Source organism: Denticeps clupeoides, chromosome 7 (assembly GCF_900700375.1).
Source record: "Denticeps clupeoides chromosome 7, fDenClu1.1, whole genome shotgun sequence".
Taxonomy (NCBI): Eukaryota; Metazoa; Chordata; class Actinopteri; order Clupeiformes; family Denticipitidae; genus Denticeps; species Denticeps clupeoides.
This window is the reverse complement of record NC_041713.1, coordinates 7,136,395-7,159,659: the sequence shown is the minus strand read 5'-3', so window position 1 is coordinate 7,159,659 and position 23,265 is coordinate 7,136,395. Positions and strand designations below refer to the sequence as shown.

Below are 23,265 nucleotides of genomic sequence, written 5' to 3'. Positions count from 1 at the left end.
TTGCAAAATTTGGGGGTTACGGGTAGCAAAGGGCCGCGTCTGTAGACAGCGAGCTCCAGGGTTTAATCAGTAAGCGTGCTTGACTGCATTGGGAATGGGAGGAGGTCCCATTCGATGGAGGAAAATAAAAGACTCGCCCCTGTCATACCTCAGACAGGCTGAGAGTGTCATACAAATCACTCGACACAAAAAGCCATTGTTCCCTAAGAACGTAGCCGCACAATGTCCAGGCCCCATAATGTGCCTCTGTGCCCCCCGAGTGTTTACAGGCAACGGTTTCTTTGAGCATTCCTGCCTATTTTGCCCCGTCGCAAACGTCTGACCTGGGTCAGGCTGTGCAAGTTCCAAAAATATACGGGGCCGTAAATCTGTTTGTATTTACGAGAAAAGAGCGGGGAAATGGTGAGTTTCAACGCCGCACTTGTTGCTGAGCGCCTGCGCCTCTCAGCTGCCTCCTCAACCTTTGAGCCGGTCAGGAAGGGCTTTGCCTCCAGCGTTCATGGGAATGTGGACATGCCCAGCGTGCAGGGTCCCCCGGAGACGCTGGGCAGGCAGCACTTCAGACACCTCTTTCCGAGAGCGCTGGCAGCGCATGAAAGAACGTGCGGTCGTCTCGCAAAAAAAAAAAAAAAAAGCCAGGGCTGATGGCGCGAAAAACCAAAAGCGGTTGAGTGGGGAGAGTCTCGGTTAGTGCAGCTGTGATGCATTTCCATGCGAAGTGCCTGCAGTTCAAAGAAAGGCTGCTTCTAATCAACGGTGGTTTTTAAGGCTCTGTTGAAATCTCATGAATGTGGTGGGGTATTACGCAGGGAATGGAAGGACCTCCTCTTCAATTAGCTGAGACCTGGCCGTTTGTTTAGATAACTGCATCCAAATGTCCTGGGTTGACGTCCGAAATATTCAGAAGAATGCAGGTTTTAGCGTGAGTTTAGCAAAGTACCATATGACTTACGAAACGTGGTTTCATAGCATAAAATTTCTTTAAAAAAAACATTTATCAAGTCTCTGGTCTCCTCTTGTGACCATGGTGCAACTGTTATTATTGACAGCATCTAATTTCTGATCATGAATACCCCATTTTTGTAAGAAATGTGGTTTCTGTCAGTTATCTTCGTGCTGTCCTGTTATATCTAACTCAGGTCAAACAGGGTCCTGTTCATAACCAAACTGTGTTAAGAACTCAGAAGTGGCACATCGTTTTTGCAGCCTTTAGTATATGTATTGGGCCCTTAAACCCAGTTATGAGTATTGGTAAATCACATTGTATGTTTGTGGGCCTTAGCAGTAGGCACAGAGCATGACCCTCCACCCGAACTTTATATGCCCTTTCAATGAGAGTCATACGTACACCTGCAGAAAACTCCCTAGAAGGTGAAGGCCAACCAAGGCTTGGGAGGTATGGGAAGAAATGAGATAAGGCTAGCAAGGCCCAGCCCAGGCATTATAAATTATGGGGAGGGGTAGTATGCCAAACTATCACAAGCTGGATGAACAATGCTTAATAGTAAGAACTGTTTACTGGCCGGGCCTCAATGCTTAATAGTAAGAACTGTTTACTGGCCAGGCGTCAATGCTTAATAGTAAGAACTGTTTACTGGCCAGGCGTCAATGCTTAATAGTAAGAACTGTTTATTGGCCAGGCCTCAGCAGCCAGGCAATGAATTATGATGACAGATGTGCGATTGCATTCACTGAACTTGTACATTTAAACTTAGGTTTTTACTAGGAGTCTAACACTGTGTGTGTGCAAGGTCACAGAAAAATAGGATGTTTGTTGGAGACTTATATAACATTGTAAGCATTATGCATGTTACATTTTAAACACTTATTTGTAAACTGAAATCATAAAAATGTAATATGAATTGATATGCCTGAGCACACACACACACACACACACACGCACATGCACACTGAGGAGACAGCGTCTCCGCCTGAGCTGGTACCTCCCTGAGAGAATTCCACATGAATCTCGGGAGTGAGCGCAAATCTTTTAAACAAACCCCTGACACATTGCAACTAACCGCAGATGCAGAAAAACGTACGTAACACAGACAATCAAACACTTTACTGAGACAGGGACCTCAGTCTTTTGGGTCTTCTGGGTGTTTTTTTTTATGATAAGAGAAAAGTAGAACAACGAAAGCCCTGATGTGCGGGGGACAGATCTGTCGAATGGCTGTTGTCTTTTTCTTTGCATATTGCAATAAAGAGAACTGTCTACCATGGTTTACTGTTGCTTGAGTTTATTGATCCAATCTTCACCACAGTAGAAGTATAGAAGGACATTTTTGGGCAATGCTAAAAAGGCCTCATGCCAAATAAAAAACTGTAAAGAAAATGGAGGAAAACAAAGTAGAAGTCCCTCTAAAATGAACTTAATCCCCCCCAAAAAAACATTTGCACCGCATTTTGGTCGCCATCAGACAGGATTTGGCCCAGAAGTTGCTTGACAGGATCCCAGGGCGAATTGCAGAGGTCTTGAAAAAAGCACTGCAAATATGGACTTTTTGCATAAACTTGATGTAATTGTCAATAAAAGCCTTTGAAATGTATAAAATGCTTGTAATTATGCATCAACACACCACAGAAAGAACTGACAAAAAGATCTAAAAACACCGAAGCCACAATTGAGGAGCCAGTAATTCTTAAAACATTTGCCCATTTCTGTTAACCTTAACACATCATAGACACATCATAGTAAAAAAGCATTGGGTTTCTTTTCATTTTGTCTTGGATTCTTATGTTTTCCCCATCCAGTTATGACGAAATAAAGGTCTTGATGACAGAATGGTGCACAGTGGCCCCAAACATAAGCTAAAAAGCCCTAATAATAGATAATGCCACTGAAACTTATCAACAGTAGAATGAGGAGTCTGATTTGAAAATGTAAAGAGTAAAAAGCACAAGTATTCATGTAAAGTAAAACGTACGTAAGACAGTAAAAATGTTACTTGCCATTTGTGATATCATTCTGAGCATTTGTACACGTGCTGATCCAAGATCACTTTTGTTTTGGCTAATAATGGAAGATCTTGGGATACGCTGACCCAAAATCTGCGTCTCAAGGCTGATATAAAACACGGCGCTCCTCTCCCGAGCATTGTGAGGGTCAAGGCCGATAAGCTGGCCGGCTGCCCACAGTTTCCTGCAGGACTCGCGCTGACCCTCTGCTCCCTACGTGTCAGGTGGAGCGGGCTTATTGGGGGGAAGTGGTGACATGGGCAGCTCCTCCAGGGGAAAGGGGTGCTGACGCACGTCCAGCCCGCATGCTTTCTCCCCGCTGGCTGTCGCGCGGCTCAGCCCCTCCTGGGTACCCGGGCCGGAGTGACGTAAAACCGCGGTAAAAAGCCACCCGTGGCAACCCTCTCCGGGAGAATTGCAAAAAGCACTCCTTCCCCGATGGAGATTAACTTCACCGATTTGGCACAAGTACGAGCGATCGTGCGCTCCGATTTAAAAAGGCACTTACGTAACTCCTCTATTTTCAAAGGTCACCCAAAAGTCGACCATTCTTTTTACATTAACAGCCAACGCAGTGTATATTTTACTTGTCAAACCGTTCAGGAGGCTATTATATGAAGGCAGGGGTTGTGCAAACGACATTAAAAAACCCCCAAAAACACGAAGCTCTAATCTGCATCGCACTTCCAGGCCGCCTCTAAGGAAAACAGTCGGCCTGGGTGTTGGTTTGAGAACATGTGTTGGGTACGATAGCCCCCAGAAAGTGACGCAGGCGGAGCGGTTTTATCGCGAGGTGCCGAGTTGAGTAGGAGGGCATGACTTGTGGACAGCACCTGTTAAATCTCATATCAGGTCGCGGCTTTTTCCAACTCCGCCGCTCCTTCGCCGGGGCTCCCGGCGTCTCGTCATATGGAAAGAGGACCCGCCTGTGTTTTAACGTCTTACTAAGCGATTAACATTTGATCCCGGAGTCAGGTGTCGGGATGACTCCCACTGTCTAACCCCACGGTGCACTCGACCCCCTGGCTGAGCTAAGGTTAGCCATCAAATGTGACAAAGTGTGTTGTAGGTGTTCCTCTGACGCAAGCAAGACATTTAGTTGTAGTGTCTGGTGTCACCGAGATGCATAGCAACGCAAATGCTGCCTATAAATATGCCTCCACGTCCAGGCTATTTAAAACCGAGTCAGAGCAGAGGGGACGATGCAACTTCCTTTTACCTATGGGTATTTGTTTACTCTATTATTTTTAAGTAATAAGCGACTTCGATTTATCGGAAGAGAACTTTACAAAGTTTCTTTTTTACTAGCATTTCTTTGTAAGCAGAATGCATTACTATCTCTATTATAGACGACTGCCACACATGCATTTATAAATCTGTGTATTTTTTTAGAGCTTAGTCCATATAAATTACTACGTTATTCTCAGCAGTGCAGCTAATTGCTGACATATCAGCGCACAAATCTCCCTGTTATCCGACGCTAGGACGCGATCAACGTGGCAGCCAACACATACACAATGGGCCCCCACAACGAGGAACGTCAAGCACTTTTTGTACGTCATAAATGAAAGAAAAACTTCCTTCCATTCATTATTGAAAAGTTAAAATCACTCCGAGTGACACAATGACGTGACTTATCTCGGAGATGGAAGCAGATTATCGGCATGTCATTGTGTGTGCAATCAGTACTCATTGTTAAATCAGTAGTTTCAATACACTTTAATCTGTCAGGTATCGTCATTATGAGAAAGAAACTTTTTAAATATAAAATCGACTCAATTGTTTGCCTCTGGAGGGCTTATCCTTGCAACCAGTTTTTATTAAATTTCTTATGAACAATTTACATGACATTGCACATTGAGTTACACAAAATGACTACGCAGAGACAGTTAGAACAGAATAACACTGTTGAAATGGAATAAAACATTTTAGAACGTATTAACCCTCAATGTGAGAATTACTATGGAAAACAACAAGCGCCAAAAAAAAAAAAAAAAAATTATACTTGAGATATTCTCAAGAATCCTGTCACAGGTCTAAACTGACAAACTGCAAAAAAGTGCTCACAGAGAAAAGGTTTTAAGGATAAGAGTAACATCAAGTTCTACATGTTTATATGCCGCCCAAATACAAGATCACAATGTGGGTAGAAGGCGCAAAAATGTTCTAATTACTCTTGAAAATTAGTCTTATATTCAACCTGATAGATAAGATAAGATAAGATAAATCTTTTTTTGTCATTGTCACGTCTCAAGGAACAATGGAATTAAAGGACATTTAAGGCTACTTGGCTTCATTATAATCAGAAAAGCACTAAATCAGTGCTCACCATCGTCTGTTTTGTCCATTTATATAAACTAGGAAATATAATAGCTCTAAGAAGTATAAAACCATTAACATCGATCTGTGTTTTTCCTTTTTTTGCAATGCTGTGGAGTCCTGTGAATAACGCTATAACCGCATGAAGGTACCTTTTCCATGGCAGAAGAAAAAAAAAACTTCTCAGTTCAGTTCAGAAAGACATGTAGGCCTTCATAAGATGTGTCCATTAAACAGTCCATGAATAATGCATTGTTCTTGCTCCCCCTCACCCATTGTCCCAGTCCCTTTCTCCTCTGCTCCGTCCCTTCTATCTCAACACACATTTATTTCCAATAATCCTAAACCACGGGACGGAAGGGGGATTAATGGGAGTCTTCCTTTCCATGGGTTTGTCGGGTGGTCATTCATCTTCGTCATGATACACTGGACTTGGCCGTTGGCCCAGCTGCCCAGATGTGACTGGTCTGTTTGACAGAGAAAGGCAGCGGGAGGCGGGACCTGACGAGAGAATCAAACTGTGCATGAACAGTGCTCGCGCTCCAGATGTGGTCACCATCAGGACAGTCTCCCTCGTGCAAGGCCTCCAGATGAGGCCACCACGTTCCCTCTGTTTCCCTTAGATTCCCGTCCTCCACGTCTGCTATCGGTTCCTGGCCTTGTTTGGCGCCGCGTCTCATGCGAAGATGCTCCGTTGGTTGGTCATGAGCGCTGTCTGGCTCTCTCGCCGCCTCTCCTTCTTCCTCTCCAGCCTCACCTTCCAGCATATGGCGCTGGACCCCAGGAGCAGCAGACCGGACGAAAGGAGCACCAGTCCAAAGTAGGAGATCGTGGAGCCGTGCGAGTTGAAGCTGTAGGCCACGGCGGTGACCACAATGCCAGCAATCAGGACCACGACGCCAAAGGGTATGGTGCACCGGTAGCAGGAGAGCTCGGCGCCACCCGTCGCGGCGGTCAGCTGGACCTCGTTGACCAGAGGGACGTTCACCGTGGCCGCTGGCACCGGGGCGCCTTCGTTGTTGTTGGCCTTCTCGACGAGAACACGTTCCGGAGCTGCTGGCACTCTCATTGTGTCTTTGCAAGGTTCCTCTGGCATTTCAGTCTCCGCACCGTCCCTTTTTTTTTTTACCTACCAGTGTCCTCTTGTGTCACTTTGTCCAGACCTAGAAGAATAAAACCCAGTTCCACGTAGGGTTATTCATTTATGATTATGGTTTTAAATCGACATAAATCGGGCCCCTCACACTGACCCCTGGGGCTCGAGTCCAAAATTGCCCGAATGACGCAGAAGCCACCAGCCAAGCACGAGCTGTCACATTCCCTGGAGAGCGCGGGATATGGCATTACAAGCTGGCCCGTGAAACGCGAGCAGCGTCCAAATCATCAGCAATTTCACAAGGACCGAGCGCGGCGCGACTCCATTCTTTTACTCAGATGTCATTTCCCATTCACCGCAGCTTATTAAAAATAAAAATAATAACACGAACCTATCTTACGTTACATTTAAATATTTCACGTCATATATTGCGTTTAAGGTATGAAAAATGTTGTATATTGTACAGATTTTTGCCGTTTTCGTCTCTGTCGGTCGCATTTTTAATGCACATTCTTTCGTAAATAAGACCCGCGAATGCTCTAAAACTCGCGAGAATCGGCGAGAATAAGCAGCGAAGCAGGAGTTGAAGCGACTTGCCCCGTTCTTACGCTCCATCCCGAATCTCGAGACGCGGCGGCTGCTCACGACGTCGCCATCGATCCGCGCTCGGGACTCTCCGGACACGATCCCCGCTGCACCTCGGTGGAACCCCCGTCTGGGCTTCGAGCCGGACCGGGTTCTCGGGAGTCCTACGGTGAGCGACTCCCATTCATTGGACGTGCGGCGGGTCTCCTCCTCTGTGCAAGGACTGTGCAACTCCCATGTTCTGCTGAAGATCCACTTTGGTGAAGTTTATCGGGGGTGGGCTGAGTCTCTCTCTCTCTCTCTCTCTCTCTCTCTCTCTCTCACACTCTCCCTCTCTCTCCATTTAACCCCATATCTCCCCCCTGCGACCGAGCAGCTATGACCTGATTACTGCAGCCCCTCCAGATGCATGCTGTGTGAAGTCAATTCTGGCACTTCCAGGTGACACAAGTCAAATGCAAAACGCTGCATGGTGGCATCTCAAATCAAATCACTACCTTAAGTAATATTAACTAAAACAAAAACTTCGAGGCAGCAAAGTTTAGGTCGAGCCAGCCGCACCCTTGCAGCTCAGTATGCTTTTTTTTTTTTTTTTTTAAATCAGTGCTTGCATGTTGCAATCAGATTTCTGCAATAGCGAGTTAGTGAGTGAGTGCTGGACTGATGATTGTTCACCCGCTCCCATGGTCCCCTGAGAACGTCTGAGCGTCGGAGGACACGGCCAGGCCAGCCCTAACCTCCAGTGGTATTTTCATTTTAAAGGGGGGAACGTAATTAAAACCCATATTGGGGGTTTTGTCAAGGAAGATGCCAACGTGATTAACAATAGTATGTTGTTCTTTTTTTCCCATCAGAAACAAGTAAAAACAGACAGTGCCAGTTAAGATGCAATGGGTTAATTTATTCCAGAGGGACCACAAATAAGGTATAAAACATGCTAGAAGTCTGTTGAAAATAGATTATAATATGCTTAGTGTGTAAGCAGTTGGGTTAAAAGATGGTAGAGTCTGATGGGCATGAGAAGTTGATTTACATATGTATAATCCCACCATCATATTTTTGCCTAGTTATAGTTAGTCATCTTATTATCTCTGGAGGCGATACGGGTCCACCAATCCAAGTTAAATAGCTGTGGGTTACCTGTAAGGGCCAAGAGTCCCATGGAACGACCTGGCCCAAAACTATGCTGCGCCTGCAAACCAGGAGACCCACCGAGCCCTGCGTGTCAGATTTGTTTATCTAAGGTCCAGCCAATGCCCCAGCCATGGCCGTTTGAAACTTACACTGACTGTTATTTTACCACCACCAGCACACCCCCCCCCTTCTGAAAGCCAGATTTCTGACACATAGTAATGTGATACGGGGTGTTGCCTGGGTTCTTCCTTCCTGCAGGAGGTCCCTTCCCAAAAAGACATGCAAGGTTTCCATGTGGGGACGGGAAACAGTGGCTCTTGTTGGGCACTCTATTATGTTAACAGAGCCAAGTTCCCCTTCCATTTGCAGCAGGGAGCTGGCAGCTTTGTCTGCTCACATCTGCGTTTTACATGTGAAGCAATAACAAGTTTCTAGGAAACGTTTTATTAAAAATAAAAAAAGTTTAAAGTGCATATTCCAAAGTATAGCCAGGACACCCTTTTTGGATGGTGTGCTGATAATGTCAAAGAGATCTGATTGCAGATGGGAAACAGACACCACCAGAAAACAAAACACGCTCGGCTATAATGTTTCACGCCGCCGTTTTAATAGACTATAGCTGATGGTTCTAAACGGCGCTTGAACCACCTTTATTTTGAAACACAGGGAGGTGCTTTTTCTTCATCATTGCATTATAATTTATTTTAAATTAAAGTCCAATAATGATTGACAATAACATTTGTGTGCATATATTCTTAATACAGATATACATTGCTTTCATGAGAATAGCGTGGGAAGGATAATGCATTGCAGTTATTGGAAAATAACAATTTTAACCGCAATATTAATATGAGTCTTCTTGTTGAACCGAACCAAAAGATTCGGATCCCCGAAAAGAACCGGAATGCCCGCCGCTGGGTGTCGATGACGTCAGCAGCCCGCTGGCCACGTGACCGCATTCACGCCGGGTTTGAAAACATGTCCCTGCCGTTCGCGGACAGCGAGTTTCACGAGGCATGGACGGAGCTGGACGAGCCTCGGGTGGAAGGATGGGAGCTCTTCACGGAGAGCATGGGCGTCAGAATTTACCGGCGCCTGGACACGGTAATGACATTAGCTGCTGAACAGCGGACCGAAGCTTGATGGCTGGCGGCAGGGTGTTAGCCTTGGTTAACTAGCCAACTGTCACCAAAAGTGACATCCAACATCCAACCGTTGTCAGCGCTTATTGGCCCTATAAAATATTTGTCCTTTCATATTTGGCAGCTTTGTTATTAATGGTTAGCCAATACGTGCAAACATTTAGCAAGTCAGCTGTCAGACGCTCTGTGTTTCGTCACAAACTTCTTAAAGGAAACCTGTCTGGCTGAGAAGAAAAAAAAAAAAGCTAAAGAAACGTTTTCTCCTTTAACCCTTTATGCCAGCTGACACGGTACAGCTGCTTGGTCCCCTAACTGTTCATTTTGGCTGTGCATGTAAGTCTGGTTGTAAATGACAGGGCGTGTGCAGTTGGAGACTCCAGCACTGGTTCACGGTGCCATCAGCGGCCATCACATCTGGACCACGTCTGCTACTAAACCAAACACCCGGGTTATCAGAGTGTTTATTCAATCATTCAGTCGTCAATTGCCAAATGAATCCGACACTCTGCCGTGCAGTTCTCTATGAAAACGTGAACTTGGACGAGGATTAAGTGAAGCTCACGTCAGTCCAGCAGATGGTTCACAAAGATGTTCCACGAGGAATAGGCACCATATCCTCACAGAGTGTTCAGGGAAAAATCTGATTATAATTATTTCAAGTCTCCCAGAACAAAAGGAGTGGCCCAAATATCTCCTGAATAACAACTGCAAAAACGTCTAAATGAATAAAATTGGGAATTTTGTCCCACAGGTGACTGGACTTTATGAGTATAAAGTTTTTGGTTCACTTGACAACTGTGGCCCAGATCTGTGTGCCAATGTCTACATGGATTTAGTGTATCGGAAACAATGGGACAGCTATGCCAAAGGTAAGCTGGTTCTCATTTTTTTAATCTCCATTCATTTTAACTTTAAATGACTTTTTTTTTTTTTTTCTGTTCTTTTTTTTCCTATATAGCATCCCCTTGCACGTACCTCATAATCACAACCGGCCATGGTGTATGCTGCTGGACATTTGTTATTGTGAAATAAGATCCCAGGCTCTCTCTTACCCTTCGCTAGTTCGGATAACGTTTCCTTTCTTCATTTGCATGTTCCATTGTTGGCCGCTGTAGAAAGGGTTTCACAGGTAACACACATGCTCTACATGGTGTACTCTAGAGGCATTGTTAAACAGTTCCACCCCAAAATGTTATTTAGAATAGACGTCACGGTTTTCCTGGAAAATGGGAAGCTCTGAAGCTTTAAATGATTGGCTTCGTTCACTCATGAGTATAAAATTAAATCATTTTTTGTGGATGTTTCCGCTTTACAAAGCTTTTGATTGCAGACATTTACATTTACGGCCTTTGTCAGATGCCCTTATCCAGGGTAACTTCAGTAGTTACTTCTGGTTTATAGGTGAGTGTGTTACCCACTAGGCTATTACCAAACCACAAACTTAATATGTATTTTAGGGGTGTTGGAAAATATCGATACAACTATATATTGTGATATTTTATGTGGCGATACCAACAATACAGGGACATCAGATATCAATATTTTTGTATACATATTTTGTCCAAAATTCTGTTCTGAGTTATGTTGTTTTGGATGTACTATTAATGTACAGTGATTCACACAGATTGAATGCAACATCTTGTATATCAGTTCTGTTTCTTCATTTTCAATGAACTGTGGGATATCTCAATATGTACAGTATCAGGTGGTAGTAGCCTAATGGGTAACACAATCACCTACGAACCAGAAGACCCAGGTTCAAATCCCGCTTACTACCATTATGTCCCTGAGCAAGACACTTAACCCTAAATTGCTCCAGGGGGACTGTCCCTGTAACTACCGATTGTAAGCCGCTCTGGATAAGGACGTCTGATAAATGCTGTAAATGTAAATTGTGATATAATCGGATCGTGATTCCTACCGTATCGCGGAGTATACACTCCTAATGTATTTAGACTATAACATCTCATGTGGCATTGGCTGTCCTTCATTACTCTCTACAGCACCGTTTCCCAACCCTGGTCCTGGAGGAACGTCTGCCGAAGACTCTTCACTCCAGCCCTACCTTAATTAGGCTCAGGTCTTACTTAATGGCCTAGTAATGAGTGGGCCAGATTGTGAAGATATGTGGGCTGGAACAAAAACTTGGACCAGGGTTGGGAAACACTGCTCTACACGTTTTGCGGTGGAACAGTTTAATTTGGTGATGTAGGACATCAATATATATTTTGATAGTTGATAGTTGAATATTTTTTGATAGTTCTGTGGCCATTTTTTTATGTGTTGTAATTGTTCTGTGATTCATGTACACCCGGATTTCCCCTTGTTTTTATGCACATACTGCATAACTGTGTTATATTTATTTGCAATACTTTCAGCAGTTCATTACCATGTTCTTGTTGATGCCAATCCAGGAACGTTTTCCAGGCAGGGTTTTTGTGTGTTTAGTGGATTATTGAAAACGTGACTTACGTAAAATGTATTTATTTATTATTATTTTTTTGCTCAAGTTTCAGGTTTTGCTGTCTTTTTCTATTAGAGAACCTTCAGGCTATTGCTTTCCTGGAAATTTGAACGAGTGCTCTGGAGACCTTGACCATTTCTTTGAGGAGGGTGGGGTTGCTTTAAAATTATTATTATTTTTTTAAAATTAAAAACACATCCTTGGCTCAAACACTGAACATCTGAAATCATTAGACGTCATGCCTCATGTTTCTGACGGCTTTTGTCCCTCAATGATTTATTTGCTGAAACGATTCCATATGTGCCGCTCACACGGACACGCCTCTGCAGTCTGCAGTTGTTTTTCCTGTCTCCGTTTGTCATGGTTACGAGAAGGACCACCATGACCCCGACAGCAGCCGTTCGAGGTGAACATCGTATCTGTAGCTGGTCAGGTGATAATATTGAAAGTCACTCGCTCTGCCGGTGAGATCTGATAAAGGGTGTGGCCTAAGAAACCCATAACAATAGATGGTTTAGCACATGCTTTTGTAATCTCATTCTGCTATCCTGAGAAAAAAATGTCTTATTTAGTGACAGAGTCTTGTTATCTTTTATTTGCCGTTCATTGTTGACCAATGTCCAGTCCAAATTTATATTGGCCATTTTAGTTTGGATATTTGTTATGATTTTCTTTTTATTTTAAACCATGTTAAGCCGTGTTTAAGACTTAATTAGCATTTTGCCAGCTATAAATGAACAAATAAATGTTTGATGGATTTGTGGCGTGGCAACAGAATTCAGCTTTGCAGACGGCAATTTCCTTTTTGACGGAATGAAACATTGTTCCCTGACGGAAAAGCTTTCTCGTCAGTCACTTGAGCACAATAGAAGACAGATGCCAGATACCGCGGGCCACATCTGTGTTTGCTTTATACTAGGAGTGGAGCTGCTCGCTTTTGAACTGATGCTACGTTTTTTTTTTTTTTTTTTGTCTTTTTCTATTGCCTGCGGTGCAAATTCAGTCGACACCCAAGGGTCAAAGGGTGCATGCTCAAGGTCGGTCAGCTCTGTGCTTTACTTCCAAAGGTTCTTGTTTTTTTACTCTCTTAGAGCTTAATGAGAAGGACTACGATGGGAAAACGTCCATTTACTGGGAAGTGAAGTACCCTTTCCCTCTGTCCAACAGAGATGTATCCTTCTAGAATTCTATTAACATTATTATTGCATGTAGCTGTTTTGTTCGCAGTCATCAAATATACGCTTATCCTTTGTTAACTGGGACAGGATAAAACATTTAGTGGGATGTGAGGAAACTTGAACACAACATAGAGGAACAAGGCAGTTTGAAACCATAAACTGAAACTGGTCTTTAATCGAAAACCAAAATACTATCTGATGGACAATAGCCCAGCTTTAGGGGACTGTGACCCCTCCGTCCATCTCTTATTCGTTTTCTTTACTCAAGCACGTCACGCAGTATGTGTACGAGAGGGAGCGGAGGGACCTGGATGTGAATGGCAGGAAGATTTGGGTGGTTCTTGCCAAGAGCACCACCGTGTCCACGTGCCCAGAAAAGGTGGGCGTGATCAGGGTGAAGGATTACAAACAGAGCCTGGCAATTGAAAGTGATGGGTCTTCCGGTTCAAAAGGTGACTGTGTTTCTTCATTTGTGTACGCTAAAGCCTCGGCATGTTCATTCTGAACATAAATTTGCCTATGAACTATTATTTTTTAATGATGCACCATCAGTTCTATATTTTCATGATATAATCAAGGTTATCATCTAAAAATGTGATCTAGCTCATTTTATCTGCCTTAGGATACCATTTGAATGCATTTTTCTTCTGTTTCAGTTTTCATGAACTACTTTGATAACCCTGGTGGTATGATTCCAGCCTGGCTTGTAAACTGGGCTGCCAAGGTAAATGTCCATCTTTATGGTGAACACAGTGTCCCATGCTAGGACCTAAAGCCCTATAATGATTAACATTTAATGAAAAATTTACGACCACAAATAGTATTCAAATAGTAAAAAGAAAGTTATCCCTCGTGGATAAATAATTTATTAGCTCATTAGCATGATGACCTGCTATTCAGTAGTTGAATAATACCTGCCAGTCATTATTTATAAGATGGTTATAATGATTGTAGACCTGAACACCTTGTTTTTTGTTCTGTAGAATGGGGTTCCATCCTTTCTGACTGACATGAAGAAGGCCTGCAGCAGTTACCAGAACTACTGTGAGAGCAGAAAATGAGGGCTTTTAACTTTCAGTTTTATTTTTCTTCCATTCCCATTTTTCCCTTAGTCCAATTATCTTACTGGTGCCAAGTGGGAAACATTTTTGATTTCATTCCTTTTTTAAAACATTATTACTGGTCCTTAAATTGTAATAATTTTTTCTAGCCCTACATCGAAAACGAATGCCTTTTCTTTGAGTTACCTGTAGCTATAAGGACAGGATCATGTTAAAAGGTTTGTTGAGTTGATGTTGCCTCTGAACATAATTCTCGAGTTCAGTTCAGTACACTTAGCGTCTTGCTCAGGGACACAATGGTAGTAAGTGGGATTTGAACCTCGGTCTTCTGGTTCAAAGGCGAGTGTGTTACCCACTAGGCTACTAGCACCCTAGTTATGAAGATTGTTTTTATGCATGATCTTGGTTATAATGATTAGGGGCAGTGGTGGCCTAGCAAGTAAGTAAGCGGACCTACACTCGCTAAGGGTGATGGGTTAAATGCAATAGACACATTTCGACACATTTGGGTTGCACTGTGTGCTCTGGTATGTATCACAATGACAAACAATCTTTTTTTTTTTTTTTTTTTTACTTGTGTGTCATTCTTGTACAGGTCCAGTGTAATGTAAAAACAAAATGTGAAAAGACCTCCATGCACCTTACACTGAAGATGAATCTATTTTGTGTTTTTATGTATTAAATACAGAATTTAATTTTTACAGAAAAGTGGTTCTAAAGAAGTATATACTTGAATTTTCCTTTTGGAAAGTTGTTTTCAGTATGCTGCCTTTAGAAATGTGTGTATTTCCCATGCCTATTTCATTTTTCTCCCTCTCATGAGAATGTTTGAAGGAAACGTAAATGACTACTGTACTGTCTTCTTAGCAGAATGACTTGAACTACCTCTTCACGGTATTACTGCTGTGTGGACAAAGGTTTGAATACCTTCCATAAAATTAAATAAAAATATGCAAACCCAGCTGTGTGCATTGTGTTTGTTTTAACTTTCTATGCTTAGAAGATGCAGGAGCTAGCAGATCAATACAAGGTCAATACGAGGTCAAGATCACATTCTCTCCTTCATTTTATGAGGCAATAAGTTTTTCCAGGCCACTGTCACCTCTGACCCAGCATGCTGTAAATCTCATTTGCCAACACTACCATGGAAAATAGAAAACAATGAAGCTTGCTAAAATATATTGGTTGCCACAGTTACGGTTTTGCATTAGTGCAGGGTCCTTCTACCACCATTATGCGCTGTGTCATGGGCACTCTCTCCTCTCAGGCTCCTCCCCCAGGCTGACCATGACACGGAAACCCCTGCACCTCGCCAGGTGATCATCTGCAGGTGGAGTGGGGCGGAGCTACGTGCTCAGTCGGCCTCTGAATATCCACCCCCCAGTGAAAGAAAACGTGGCGTCATTAGGCGTCGGCTGCCATTTGTACCATCAGCCTCGGAGTGGTGACTGTTCAGAGAGCAGCCTCAATATATATGTATTATTATTTCTATCTGGCCTAATAGTGTTATCGTTGTTTTTATTGTTGATACCTGTTATACAGCGCGTGCTGGTCTAGTAAATAGCGCTGTGAAGCATGTGTGCAGGTAAAAGGTATATCCCCCCAGAGGTACATCTCTGTTTAGATACCCTAGGACTAGCAGTCGAGGCTCCAACCCATGTAATGTTTGGAGGGTCAGGTGTAGTGTGTCAATGTCAATTAGAATATGGGTTATGTAGGGTTAGTAGTGTTTTTTTCCTCTTCTTTAGCACAGTCCATGCTCCGTGCCGCAGTGACTTCACCTGTGTATATACTGTAAATGAACTGTAAATGTCACTATTTTAGTACTTTTTGGCTCCTCTGGTTTACTCCAAAACCCCTCAAATCTTTACCTCTCTTGTTACCCCTTGATGCTAGACCAGGGGGTTGATGATGATATATATTTTTATTTCATCCATCCATCACACCTGATTCACATGCAGGTAGCACACTCGCCTATGAACCAGAAGACCCAGGTTCAAATCCCACTTTAGCATGCGGCCATTACTGCAGCACGTGGGCGCCCTCTGGTGGTTCGGACTGTGACCTGCTGGCGACCTCCAACCGGCATCTGCTGTGACGATGTTGCCTTCAAACAAAAAGACACACCATACTCTGACCATCCGTTTTTATGGCCAAGTGAAAAATTAATGCTCGTGCCATTTTCTCAAAAGGAGCACTTTCAGTTCAGTTCTGTGCCCTATGGATATATGAGAAACAAAATAATATATGAATATTTAGAACGAATTTGATAAACTTATAGCTAAGTATTCATTTTATGCAGTTTAAGCAGCTAAGACATTTCTCATTTGTAGCAATACTTCTCAATAGTGTCACCACAAAGTACCAGCCAGTGAAAATGTAATATAATTACATGCATATACTTTATAATTACCCACATAGGATAAATATCATAGTTGTTTTTATTTTTAACGAAACATATTTATTTTCTGTGTTGTCTTAAGGTCTTAGACAGCAGAGACCGTGCCTTTTACAGGAAATGAGGCAGTGCCACACAGCCACAATGGAGCTCACAGTGGAAACAATGAATTGTAGGGTCATTTCCTCACTGCTCCTATACGCCTTTTTATTGCCCGTCGGCTGGCTGGCGCTTGGACCACAGTAGTTTTCTCCCCTCCTTCTTTCGGCCTCTGTCCACAAAGTCTGACCCGTCTGAGACGTCAGAGAAGGGGCCAGATGCTTCCTCTGTGAAAATTACCAGCGTGGCATTGCAGGTCATCAGTTTATGCTGCTCATGGTGAAAGTGTTCCTAGGTGCTCCCCCGTGTGTGTAGCCTTTTCTCATCTTTAAATCCATTCAAGAAATGGCCTTAACAGAAAAAAAAGAAATAAAATACATTTGTAGTTGCCAGGAAAAAAATTATTTCATATGATTTGCATGAAATTAATGAACATGGGTATGAATTTGTTGACCATGGCATGGCTCTGCAAACAGTTTACTAGGCCCTATAGAACCTCTCTATCTAAATTAAAGTTTACCAATCTGCCATAAAATTAAGTCGGTCCCCCATCAAAGTTTGGACTCCATTAGATCTTTGAAGATCTCCTGTGGTATCTGGTACCAAGATGTCCCATAAGTTTCAAGGTGGTGCCTCCATGGATCACATCTTCCAGCACATCACACAGAGGCTTGATTTATTTGACATCTGGTGAACCTGGAGGCCAAGTCAAACATACTTTCAAGAAGTAAGATTCTCCGGTCTGATGAGACCAATATTGAAAATGTTGGCCTTAATTCTAAGTGGTATGTGTGGAGAAAACCAGGCATTGCTCATCACCTGTCCAACACAGTCCCAACAGTGAAGCATGGTGGTGGCAGCATCATGCTGTGGGGGTGTTGTGCAGCTGCAGGGACAGAACGGCTGGTTGCACTCAAGGGAAATATGAATGTGGCCAAGTACAGGGATACCCTGGATGAAAAACTTCTCCAGAGTACTCAGGACCTCATACTGGGCCAAAGGTTTACCTTCCAACAAGACAATGACCCTAAGCACACATCTACAATAACGAAAGTGTGGCTTTGCAACAACTCTGTTCTTGAATGCCCCAGCCAGAGCCCTGACATAAACCCAATTGAGCATTCTTGGAGATACCTTAAAATGACTGTCCCACCAAAGTTTACATCCAACCTGCCAGAACTGGAGAGGATCTACAAAAGATGTATGGCAGAGGATCCCAAATCAAGCTATGAAAAACTTATTTTAGCAAAATTTATGAACCCACTGTATCCCATTGTACGCAAATATTTTATGTGATAAGCCTTACAAGTCAAACTATTATGGATGATAAAAAACGTGATTAGATTTTTGAGCAGTGTCGTAATAAAACTGACATTCCTGCCTTAGACCTTTATCTGACTCTCTGTTTGCACTAAACAAAATTGGTTAAAAAAAACCCCTAGTAGTTTGGACAGATTTACTATCTCTCTTGAGCCGCTAATAATTAATAACAAGATAAGGAAATAGTAAATAGATATTAATTGTTACTGGCTATAACATTTAAGACTAATAAAGAGACTAGTATGTGAAAGAGGACACTTGTCTCTGGGGTGTCTCTATTGTTGTCCCCAGGGGGACTGTCCCTGTAACAACTGATTGCAAGTTGCTCTGGATGAGGGTGTCTGATAAATGCTACAAATGAAAAAAGCCATGTCATTTCTCATCCCTGCTGCGTGCCTGCACATGACCTACAATTCTGGACAACGTGGCCCCGCTAATTTCACAGGCAATTATTGCACAGTCCCTGCGCAGTTAATGCCACGTAATCAGCATTGCTTACTTGCAGATCAAATGGAAATCTTTATCCCATTAATTAGTGGCACACAGCACACTTTTTTTTTCTACTTGGCACAGGTCAAGCTTGCAGTCAGTGGTGGAAAGCAGAGCTGGAGTAACCCAATAGCGCTTGGTTTGTGATTTGTTCTGCTCATTGCCAGTTTCATACGAACGAAAGGTAAACGTGTTTCTTTGCCAGCCACAAAATTTGGGAGTTTTTTTTGGTAATACGCAGGTTTAATTAGCGAAAGAAGGTAATAATTTTCATTTGGGCTCCTGAATCTCTTAAATGACAGCTCAGATTTCCCAGGTGCCTTGCTGTCTGCCAGGAGGAACAAAATGATGGAACACAATTTCTTCTCCTCCGCTGCTTCTAGAGATCAGAGTTGTAGATATGGGTTCACTTTGGGAATTGGGACTCTTGATCTTGAATGGGCTTTTATACGGTTTTATACGGTATTGTGCAAATGAAGTGTATTTTGATGAGGGGCATTAGACTCAATTATATGTTCATACTTACACTCAACCCCCACACCCCTCTAAAAAGAGCCAGACTAGCAGTCATAAACTCATTTTCCCAAGTGTGTTCTACTGCTGTCCAATGGGCTTCTTTCCTCAGACCCCTGCACTCCGTTCCAAGCAAAATAGCACACGGAGGGATCGGCTCTCTTGAAACAATTGTTTTTTTCTCCTGACCTGTGTGGCTCTGATTCAGAAGGACCCGAGAACATTACCATTAATAACGCGCTTATGAGACGCCTGTCAAGCAGCCAGTGGTATTAAAATTTCATATATTTTGGCTTTCATTTGATCAACGTTATGGTCCGCTCATAAACCAGATCAAGCTCTGCTGATCTTATTGAGGGTGCTGGAAGCTAAGAAGCTTGGAGTCACTATATTGGAATGAAGAAGAGAAAAAAAAAAAAAACAACACAAAAATATTAAGTCCTTTTAATGGCCAGCGGATGCTTTTCCGCTGGAAACTGTTTGTTCCTGATCAGTGGTACCCAGCCATAAGTATGTCAGGGAAGGATTCCCCTCGGTCCTTCTTACCTCTGCCATGGCCAAGTTAATGAATCCCAGTGGCCGGCCACAGTTTTGCTTGCCGTCTAAACACCACTCTGTTTGAGTTTTCCCACCCCAGCGTAAGAAAACGTGCTCTGCCCACGGCAGCGGGCGGCTCCCGCGCCGATATTCTGATTTGGTGGGAAACATTCCCGAGGGCGCAGGGACAATATTTTGGGCCGGAGCTAATCTATGGTCTCAGAGCAAATATGGAAGGGGAGGAATATTGTCACAGTTGCCCCGGAACTAGGAAATCACAAGGGTTGTCAGAGCGTTGGGGACTCGTGGCCGGCCGGGCTGTCAAACTTTCGCTGTTTGACTTTCATCCATCAGCGGTGCCGGAGCGCAAGTTTCAGTCAATGGATGTTCTGAGACATAAATCACGCGCTGGGGGGGATTCTGTTTTGGCAGAGCTGCGTCGGGCCAGCTGGGTTAAATGCATGCACACAAACTCGAAGGATTTTGTGGATTTTTTAAAGTGAAGTGATTGTCACATGTGATACACAGCAGCACAGCGCACGGTGCACACAGTGAAATTTGCCCTCTGCATTTAACCCATCATCCTGAGTGAGCAGTGGGCAGCCATGACAGGCGCCCGGGGAGCAGTGTGTGGGGACGGTGCTTTGCTCAGTGGCACCTTGGCAGATCGGGATTCGAACCGGCTACCTTCTGATTACGGGGCCGCTTCGTAGGCTGCCGTAGGAACAGAAAAGCAGAAGAAATGAATCCCCTCAGGTATTTTCAAAAGTATGCACTTTTGAGTATGAAGAACCCCCAAAAAAAAAAAAAACAGATGGAAGGCTGTGTGCCGTAATTAGGCCTCGCTAGTCTGAGAGCTCGGATGAAGTAACGATGCCGGGCATGTTCGTTCGCGTGCCTGCGGTGCTTAGAGGGCGCTGCGGACGCCAGGCGGTGAATTTGTTTTCGTTTCGCCCGGTGCTTTGCATTCATTAAAAATAATTGTGCACTTTGTGTGATGCTGCCTGGCACCTCCTCCTCTGCCCTCCTCCTCCTCCTCCTCCTCCTCCACCTCTTTTGGGCCAACACAAGCCCTGCATTCCTTGGAGGGGCTACCGGTGTTTACATCTCAGCCGAAGGCAGACTCGGGGTGCTCTCCTTTCCTTCTGTGGTTTCTGGCAGCCGACGCGGGATTCCTGCATGTCTATCACTGTAATCAGGGACGCAGACCTACCGTCAGCCAAGCAGGGTTCTTTTTTTTTTTCTTTTTCCCCCGAAACAAAGCAGCACGAATCGAATCCGAACATAAAGCAGGTGAAAGGCTTTCATTCCGGCGCGGAGCCGCCGCATCTGCGTTTTCTCTTCCCTTCCTCCCGTAACGGTCGCCGGTTCTTCCATGGTACACCAAAAGAGGGCATACGTGTCATCCTCTTCGGCCCGCCGACTGCAGAAACCCTCCTTTTTCTCTCCAAGCAGGTTATTCGAGACTACAGCATTGCAAAAATGCCAAGTCATTTTTTTCGGAATATTTTTTGCCCTCAAAATATCAGCCTTGGCACGGTGTGTGATTGCGGCTCCGTCCCATTCCTCCTGTAAGTGCAGTAAATGAAGCCCCTCTGGGGACAACAATAGCTCTCATTATGTGACTGCGCCTCGGGGGTGACGAGGAGACCACTGTAGATCACAGGAAGGCAGAGCCAGAAAAGGGCCTGACACCAAACGAGCCTACGGCAGCTCCAAGAGCCGAGGACCTGCAGGTTCCCAAAAAGAGCAGGAGCGTGTTTAGCCAGGAATGATAAATGGTGCAATGAGCATCAGCCGAGTTGTCGCAGACCCTAGGCGTGGTCAGCTTGAAAACGATGAAGGTCTGAAGCGTCTCCTCAGTCGAACAACAGGTGAGTAGTAGGCAGTGTAGTGTTGACTGTAAGTTTTTGTTCCCTGGTTGCAGCAGGCCGGGACGGAGGGACGGACTGATGGCGGGAGGGGTGGAGGCAGCCCGTCTGATTTCGTAACGCCTCGAACAGTAAACAACCTTCGGCAGAAAGTGTTTGTGATTTAGCACCAGGAGAACAGAGCCAGAAGAGAACCTGTCTGTGAACTTATCCAATAAAATCTCGACAGATGTAATGTGCAGTAGGACCCAATAGCAAATAAAAAGAAAGAAAGAAAGTGAAGTGATTGTCATTGTGAAACACTGCAGCACAGCACACGGTGACACAATGAAATGTGTCCTCTGCTTTTAACCATCACCTTTTGCTCAGTGGCACCTTGGCGGCCACTTCAAATTATGGCAGAATAAACATCCCAAAATCCATAAAAGCTGCTTTACATTTGCCCCATAAATGATTCCATAAAGTGATCTTTCATATCAATTGAGGGATTAACACTTGTGAATGAATGTGAATTCCAGGAAAAGAAGACCTCTCCATTGATTAGGGGGCAGTGGTGGCCTAGAGGGGGCAGTGGTGGCCTAGCGGTTAAGGAAGCGGCCCCGTAATCAGAAGGTTGCCGGTTCGAATCCTAAATTTAAATTAAATTGTGAAGTGATTGTCACATGTGATACACAGCAGCACAGCACACGGTGCACACAGTGAAATTTGTCCTCTGCATTTAACCCATCACCCTTAGTGAGCAGTGGGCAGCCATGACCAGCGCCCGGGGAGCAGTGTGTGGGGACGGTGCTTTGCTCAGTGGCACCTCAGTGGCACCTTGGCGGCTCGGGATTCGAACCGGCAACCTTCTGATTACGGGGTCGCTTCCTTAACCGCTAGGCCACCCCTGCCCCACATCCTGATCCGCCAAGGTGCCACTGAGGTGCCACTGAGCAAAGCACCGTCCCCACACACTGCTCCCCGGGCGCCTGTCATGGCTGCCCACTGCTTGCTCAGGGTGATGGGTTAAGAGCAGAGGACAAATTTGACTATGTGCACCGTGTGCTGTGCATCACATGTGACAATCACTTCACTTCACAGTAGAAAGGGGTTGGTGGATCAAGATTTGGGCTTATGCTGCAGCCAGTGGCACAGGAGACTTTTCTTTGGTAGAGGGATGAGATACCAGCAAATTGTGGAAGCAAACAACACATCATTTGTATAAAATGTTAGAACGAGGATGGGACCTACAACGAGTTGGAAAATAAAAGGCAGCAGCTGAAGGTTCTGGCATGGCCCTCACAATCCTTCAGCTGAAAATCACTGAAAATCTACGGATATTGCATGGACGGAAGCCCAAAATGGGCAAATGGGCAAAAAATAAATCTTAGCTGGTTACAAAAGGGGTTGTTTTTGGTGCCCAAACCTTTGCTTCAAGTTTTCAAGTTTTTTATTTTATTTTGTGTCTGTAAATGATGCAAATAAAAATGACATCTTAAAACAGTGACAAATGTGTCACATTTAAATATTCACATTAACAGACATTTTTTATTAAACTTTTGCATGGTTATGAAGAATACCGCAAAACAGTAGATATTGAATGTAATTTACCATGGATAAGACCACTAGTCTAACGAATAAACACTCTACCCAGCCGCTAATTGTCAGTAAAATGAATGAGTATGTTGGTTTTTCTTGACATTTCTTATTTATTGGTAAGACCTTCGGTCTGTTGTCCTTATAATGGACACTTTTTCATATGCTGTTTATGCCCAGACTGTATTATTCTTTTCCGGGGCTCTGCAAAGATAATTAGAGACGAGTATTATGTTCTGCTGTAGCGAGTGCACATCTTGCAGTGTCATTAAGGCCTTAGTCCATTTCCATGCCCTTGAATCCATAGACTGGGCCATTGACAGTGTTTAATGGCTGCAGCCATAGCAACAGGAATTCTTTCTTCATTCTCATTTTTTCCTGGATATTTTCAGCCCAGTTTATTGCACTCGTCCTTGGCATCTTGTTTGGGCTTTTTTTTTTTTTTTGCAGAGGATGTGAATTTCTAAGTTTGAATCCATTTGATCTTTTTTTTTTGGTCCCCACTCTTGGGGTTACCTACAGT

The 23,265-nt window shown here is 43.9% G+C and overlaps 2 protein-coding genes across 3 annotated transcripts; one reads left to right on the top strand and one right to left on the bottom strand.

The window, feature by feature from the left end:
* Positions 1 to 4,743: 4,743 nt before the first annotated feature.
* On the bottom strand, positions 4,744 to 7,250 carry tmem100a (transmembrane protein 100a). The gene is made up of 2 exons (XM_028987407.1): positions 6,974 to 7,250; positions 4,744 to 6,443 (listed from the first exon to the last, which is right to left on the bottom strand). The coding sequence occupies exon 2, from the start codon at positions 6,374 to 6,376 to the stop codon at positions 5,957 to 5,959; it is 420 nt and encodes a 139-aa protein (XP_028843240.1). The 5' UTR covers positions 6,377 to 6,443; positions 6,974 to 7,250; the 3' UTR covers positions 4,744 to 5,956.
* pctp (phosphatidylcholine transfer protein) lies at positions 6,929 to 14,894 on the top strand. 2 transcript variants are annotated; one of them, XM_028987406.1, is made up of 7 exons: positions 7,391 to 7,402; positions 8,975 to 9,199; positions 9,989 to 10,106; positions 12,793 to 12,872; positions 13,160 to 13,331; positions 13,536 to 13,603; positions 13,863 to 14,894. In XM_028987406.1, the coding sequence occupies exons 2-7, from the start codon at positions 9,020 to 9,022 to the stop codon at positions 13,938 to 13,940; spliced, it is 696 nt and encodes a 231-aa protein (XP_028843239.1). In that variant the 5' UTR covers positions 7,391 to 7,402; positions 8,975 to 9,019; the 3' UTR covers positions 13,941 to 14,894. The 2 variants fall into 2 exon arrangements, with proteins under 2 accessions (XP_028843238.1, XP_028843239.1); XM_028987405.1 differs by having other exon boundaries at positions 6,929 to 9,199.
* The last annotated feature ends 8,371 nt before the right edge of the window (positions 14,895 to 23,265 follow it).